This window comes from Henckelia pumila, unplaced genomic scaffold (genome assembly GCF_033568475.1).
Source record: "Henckelia pumila isolate YLH828 unplaced genomic scaffold, ASM3356847v2 CTG_477:::fragment_1, whole genome shotgun sequence".
Classification (NCBI taxonomy): domain Eukaryota; kingdom Viridiplantae; phylum Streptophyta; class Magnoliopsida; order Lamiales; family Gesneriaceae; genus Henckelia; species Henckelia pumila.
Window position 1 is genome coordinate 283,375 of NW_027331840.1, and position 7,071 is coordinate 290,445.

A 7,071-nucleotide genomic window follows, 5' to 3' on the forward strand; every position below is an offset into this window, starting at 1 on the left:
CATCGGAAAATGAACGTGTAATTTTTTCAATTTTAGTCAATTTTCATTTGAGTGCATGTGTGCATCGAAAAATGAACGTATCATCGAAAAATGATGACTACAAATAAAAAATGTGCAATTACAAGACCGAAAATGAAATTGATTTCCCAGGCATTTTTATTACTTCATATGTTGATTTTATCCTGGTGATGGTTGCTAGAATAATATCGGGAGTTTGTGTGTCTTGTACGTACATGCAAGTGGAGGTTTGATATCGATTAATTGGAATATAAAGTGATACGATTAATTACAATGAGTATAATATTGGGATATGAAATGTTTTTCTTAATTAGGAAAACTTTGGGCCCATATTATATTTTACATGATAAATTATAAAAATAACATTGAATCGAATTATATTTCTTTTATTTTTTTAATTACCCTTGAAAATGAAAAATGTCATCCTCGAAGGTATAACCTTACATCAAGCATGATTATTTTAACTGAATCTTCCAATTTAAAATTTTAAATGCATATTTTATAAGACTGCGGACGTTCATGCAAGTTTTAAAATTAAATAGAAATATAAATAAATACATTTTTGAGGAGAAAATATAAATAAAAATTAGGTTATCAATACAACGTACACTTTATTGATGGAATCAGTTCTTGATTTGATTCGGTAAGATTAGATTCATATTCTACAAATTGACATGCCAAATTTGAACTTCACGGGCCGGGGTTGAAAAAAAAAAATTCAATATTTACTTCAGAGTTTTTATTTTAAATTTTTAAATCTCAGATTAACCAGAGGAAAGAGATAATATTTTAAGTAGATCTAAAATCAAGAAAGCGAATATTAAAAACAATATTATATATCAATTAGTGATAACAATGAACAACATACAATATATATACGTACATGATCGTCCTTGTATTAACACATTACAGTTTGATGTTTTCGAAATATAAATAGTTTTTTTTTTTTTGAAAATTAGAAATATAAATAGTTAATTAAATATACAAAAACATGGAGAAACATGTACCGCTGCCATTTATTTTTTTTTATATATATATATACGAGTTACGATCGGATAAAATGATCAGTATGTAGTGTCAAGAAACGCTAGCTAATTACACAATATAATTAATTAATCAATCCCAAGTCTTCGTAGACCATAATCACAAGATCCAATAGCTTACATTACACGACATTGTTTGAAAATTGGGAGGAAGTTGTATAATAATATTATAAACCCAACTTCTTTTAATTTCATCGATAAAACTTCTTAACAATAGCATTTGAAATTGCCATTTTTGGTAATAATAATAAAAATATATATCAATACTCAATGGGCCTTGCTCTCATAATTCAATTCAAGCCAGTTCTTGATTTTTCTCCACAATTCTCACCTCTTTGTCAGATCTAAGTATATTTGCCTGTAAATACAAACACAGAAGAAAAGTGAATTAGCAGCATAATTATGTAATTCCAACCCCATAATTAACATACTACATATATATACATATATCAGAATTTCTTTTTTTTTTTTAATTCATTTTGTAAGTAATGCTTTTGTTCTCTTAGCCCATACGACCTGATCATCCGTAATTTCGACCGCGAACCCATCGACGATCACCAAAGAGAGGGTTTTGTTATAAGTTCCGGGCTGGAAGTTCTTGGCCAAAAGCTGGTCATGTTTTCTACTCAAGTACACATCAAGTTCATTTCCTCCTCTCTTTGTTCTGATAATTTTACACAATTGTAACCAAAAAAAACCCCAACAAAGTTGTATCTGTCAGATATTGTATGAGAACAAAGACAAACACACACAGAAGCACTTAGTGAAGGTGAGAAAAGAATTTACTTGGTAGATCGGAGCCTTTCATACTCTGGATCATAGTTCATGAAAACGAAATGCAGCTCACTTTTTGTGTCATCCATGATCACAATTCTTGGGCAAAAGAAATGCCTTTATCTGCCTCAGAATGTATTAAATTTTGACTCCCTACAAAGGAATGGTAGCAGTGGCAGTAGGTGCCTATTTATACATGTTAAGTAGGCTATCTTGTGAAGGAATACAATATGAGGTGTTTGGACTTTTGTTGCTAGCTCTCTCTTTTTTCCAATTTTATGAATTTTTTTAGCAAATTTAAATTTATTTATTTATTGATTGATCTAAGTTAGAGGATAAAATTAAGTTGAATATAGAATTCTCTCACACACACACACCCCTCCCCCATTTGCTTGGATGCTTCTCATAATTCATAAATAATATTTTACTAGCACGTATGCAATGATACTCATATAATAAGAGTACGTAACTCACAAAAATTGTGATGCGGTAGTATTTGTTAAATAGATATTCAACTCGATTCATGAAAAATATTACTTTTTATATCAAAAATATTATTTTTTATATTAAATATGAATGAGATACACCCGTCTCTACTCTAAATAATTTTATATTATAGGTTCATAGTAAAAATTTAACCCTAATTACCCTAAATTTCCAATTGAGTAATGTATGTTAATTCTGGATACCGGTGCGCACCATGTATCCAACCATGATTCTGACTCCAACTTTCTCCTTCTTTATATCAGGTTTTGTACAATCACACATACAATATTGTCAATCACACGCTTGTGCTTGTAAAGTCAACATTAAATAGAATCAGTAGACTTGGTAAATTAATTAATTAATTATATATGCGACTTTAAGTCCAATGTATGTGTCATTTCATTCTAGCTTGTGGCGATAAATATATTCGTCAAGGAAAACTAAAATTTTCATTTTAGCTTGTGGTGATAAATATATATGTTATAGAAATTCAGTTTTAGTTTGTTATTTTGATTTTTTTTTTGGTAATTTTAATCATTTTTCTTTGTGGTGCTAATTAATGTGATACTGACATATATGTTGTCACGTCAGTACTTAGCGAATTTTTTTTTAAATTGCTCAAAAAATTGAAAGATGCAGTACTAAAATTGAACGGGATTTTTGGTCCATTAACTTGTCCATGTTTTGATTTGGTTTTGATCCATTAACTTCTTAAAATTTGGTTTTGATACACTAACTTTTAAATTTTGAGTGATTTTGGTCCAACTGCATACGTGTCAGCTAGACATTGACACACGTCACTTGGAAAATGCTGACGTGCGCCAATGTCTAGCTGACACATGTGTGATTGGACCAAAATCACTGAAAATTAAAAATGAGCGTACCAAGACCAAATTTTGAAAAATTAATGGACCAAAACCAAAACATGAATAAGTTAATGGACCAAAAAAATATTTTTTTTCAAAATTGAATTTGGTCGATATATATATAGAACCTATCAAAATTTCAGTTTAGGTTCAATTAATCATTTATATTTAATTGTATATGTAGTTTCAACTTAACAAAGTCTAAAAACCACACCGTTGAAAATGTCAATATATTCCATAATGCTATCATTCTTAGATCTAACGGTGTTGTGTGTACATTAATTTCTTCAAAAGCTCAATGATACATTCTCAAGGACATCCATTGAATTACTCCAAATATTACATAAAATCATTTCTATTGTACCTAGGGCTGTCATATAGAACCAAAATATCGAATTTTCGGGATATCATAACGAATTTTTTTTTGATATACAAATATTTTTTCGGTTTACGGAATTATTTTTTAGTATCTATATATATGGTATTAATATGGATTTTTTGTATATCAAAATTTTGGAATTTCATTATCGGTTCCGGTATGAATTTTTTTCATACCGATATATTTGATACGATATACCGAAAACCCACCCCTAAATTTGTACCGTTAATTTACAAATACAAGATCGTTCATTTTACTCGAAGTGTAATGACTATTTTTAATCTAAAAGTGATTAAAATCAATTTTGTTATCAAAATGCCGTATTATATACGTGCATATATCCCTAACACTTTGGTGTATTAGCTTTTAATTAACTTTTGGTCTGATTCTTGTTGCGACGCTAGATATAACTATGAAACTTTAGCATTTTCGGATATTATATATATAAATATGTTAGCGATCCGACGAAATAGGACTAAAAAAAATCAAAGTTATTTTATCAATATATACTTGCACTAAAACCCAAATTAGATATATAGATTAGTTCATATGTGTGTGTGTGTGTGAAAGTACTAGGATCGGAGTGATAGCATTATAAGAATCACTATTCCAATTTCGATCCACACATATATGCTAATGAATTGAGCTCTACTCAAATTATTATAAGCTTTAATATATGCTTTAAAAATTCATCATAATCAATAAAATACTCTTAAAAAGCATTATGTATTTATTAATAGAAGTAGATCACTACATAGGATCTCAATAATTTAAAATGATTGAGATTAATATATAAGATTTTATTTTATACTCATGAATGTAACATTTAGTACTTGAATTAGTATCTGACCTTGAATTAGTTATTGCAGCTTATTATTTTGTTGGATTAATTTATATATATATATATGCTTCACCTGGAGTTGATATCTCCACGAATCCACCCAAAAATGGGTGGGAGATACCATATTTCAATGGAAAATCACATCATGGTGATGACATTGACACCGAGTCCAATTAATTTAAAATTTGAGGACAATAGCTAGTTGGCATCTTTGGAACTAATTGGGAACTCTTTGGTTTTCGTCGTACAACGTCAGATTGTGATTCCACGTGCCAAACATACAATCCATCAAAATGGGGGACAGATGAAGGTGCATGGGTGCTTCAATCGGAACCTGTACGTCATTCAGTAATTGGTCCAATGTACAAAATGATCTGTCACCCACAAGGGAATTGATGATCTATTCGGAAGGGTGAGTCCATGCTACAAATATCTGTTTATATAACATGATAGTACGATTATCTAACTTCAAAAAAAAAAAAAAAAACTAAGTTTATAGGTGTTTTTTTTTTTAAAAAAAAAGTTATAATAAAATATTCACTAGAACATCTTATATAAACACATGTATCGAAAATTCTACTCGCGTTGTGACATAGACTCACTCGATTTCTTGTCCAACGAGAGATACAAATTGTGTGGGTGATTTCTTTTCATTTCCATTGAATTTTCCACTCTTTTTACTAAGATATTTATTTATGTAAAAAAAAGTTTGAGATGGAACACATATTCTTTAACATAGAAACATTAACGTACGGCGCCCATATATATATTTGGAGACCTTGTGTAATATATTGTTTGAGATGGAACACATATTCTTGCATGATGTCCAACAAATACAAAAATTTTACACGGTACTACTAAAAATTATATTCTACATTGATCTGAAGATTCATAATATTAATCATTACAAAACTACATATATAATGTATCTTCTAGACAAGAAAGGATTTGTTGTATGGTAGGTCTCGCATTCGACACACCATCAATGCATCCCAAGGCGATTTCGTAAATCATGTTGGCTTGCTTTAGATCTCTTCCCTCCACGCAGAACTCAAACAAGCAATCAATATTCCTTTTCGCCTTCGATGAAGTGCCGGCCTTGTTAGGCCATCCAAGGATATCCATCAACACAACGCCCAAGTTATGTACGTCGCTCTCGCGCGACGTCGTTCCCGTGCATAATACTCGCTCCGGTTGTGTTGAAAGCTGCACCATCTGCCCCGGATCGTCGATGTCCACGACGTTTTCCGCCAGCTGGACGAAACCGTAGTTGGACAGATGGGCGGTGAAGTCGATGTCGATCATGACATTGGAGGATTTGATGTCTCCGTGGACGTTTACTTGCAAGCGTTTCTCTCTCGGAGGGTTTTGGGAGTGGATGTATCCGATTGCTTTTGCAATGCATTGGATTATCTTGAGGCGATGCTTCCATTGTAGGGCAGTTTGGCCTTGTTCCCTTGCACCTAATCAAGAAAATTAATGTTTTGGGATATATATATATATATATATGTACTTTCGAATATATATATATATATGTTTCAAACTATATATAATGCATCATATATAGCTTCCAGCCTTCTTGATAATTAAACAAGAGAATATTTGGAAAAGTATAGATTCAATAGAGCACATCAGATGAGAGTTATTTTTAGATGAAAATTATTGTTAAGATAAAACAATCTAGACTTCTGTGTGATTCTATGCTACACCGGGAGCAAACGAGATATTGACATACAATATGATCCAAAAATTTAAAAACATATACCAGCAAGCAAATCAGCGAGACTCCCCATAGGATAGTAGCCACAAACCACAAATTTGATCCTCTTTGTGTACAAATAAGCTGAAACAGGCACCAAGTATTGACACTGGTTCCCAATCTGTGCCACCCTTTCGATCCTCCTCCCGAACTCTCTCTTGCTTATCAAAACATTCCTAAATCTTTTCACCGCACAAATAATCCCTCCTTGGAGAACTACTTTTTCAGTCATCCCCAATGGACTTTCCCCTAAAACCCCAACTGAAGCCCTCAAAACCTGCCTTAGTGTCATCTGCGTCGACTCCGAATCATTACCAATATTTCTAGTATTTTTACAACTAAACTTCTTGCTGACCGAGTTACAGCTGTAGCCAATGTCGTATCCTTCGAACGAGGTTAAGGGGACGTCATCCATGTAACCTAAGGCGAACTCTTCGTAGCCGTAAATGGAAGACGTGGACCGGAGGCTACATTCTCCGGCTTGAGGGCTTCGTTTAGGTCTAGTGTTCAAAGCTCTTGATAACATCTTTCTTTCTTTAGTACTTGAAATTTTGTTTTAAAATGCTTAGTTTTTTATGTTCGGGATCATGGTTTGCAAAATCTTGAGGGTGTGGATACCTATTAAATGATCGAACATGGGTTGATTCTGATTGGTTTCAAGTGTTTTTCTTGGTATACAAAAGAAATGAGTTTTGTTTGTATAGGATATATGACTGTTTGTATCAATCTTAAATGCATATGTATTAACGAGCTAGATTTAGGAAATTCCGTGATTTGAACTGTCTTTGTATTGTATGTAGTTAATAAATTAAGAGTCTTAATTGGTACAACAATATTTGTATATATAATAATTCTTATAACACAAAAAATTCATGAACACAAATTTTAAATTTATCAAAATCTCA

The 7,071-nt window shown here is 31.7% G+C and overlaps 1 protein-coding gene across 1 annotated transcript; it reads right to left on the reverse strand.

Annotated features, from left to right (window-relative positions):
* Window positions 1–5,249: 5,249 nt before the first annotated feature.
* Window positions 5,250–6,626, reverse strand: LOC140872809 (probable inactive receptor kinase At5g58300). The gene is made up of 2 exons (XM_073275701.1): window positions 6,173–6,626; window positions 5,250–5,870 (listed from the first exon to the last, which is right to left on the reverse strand). Exons 1-2 carry the CDS (start codon window positions 6,579–6,581, stop codon window positions 5,320–5,322), a joined length of 960 nt encoding a protein of 319 aa, XP_073131802.1. The 5' UTR covers window positions 6,582–6,626; the 3' UTR covers window positions 5,250–5,319.
* Window positions 6,627–7,071: the final 445 nt, after the last annotated feature.

Excerpts from the sequence above, each read along its gene's own strand:
- LOC140872809 (XM_073275701.1), bottom strand. The coding sequence starts at position 6,581 with ATGGATGACGTCCCCTTAACCTCGTTCGAAGGATACGACATTGGCTAC. Across the intron at positions 5,871-6,172 it reads TCTCGCTGATTTGCTTGCTG|GTGCAAGGGAACAAGGCCAA; the intron begins GTATATGTTTTT and ends TTTCTTGATTAG.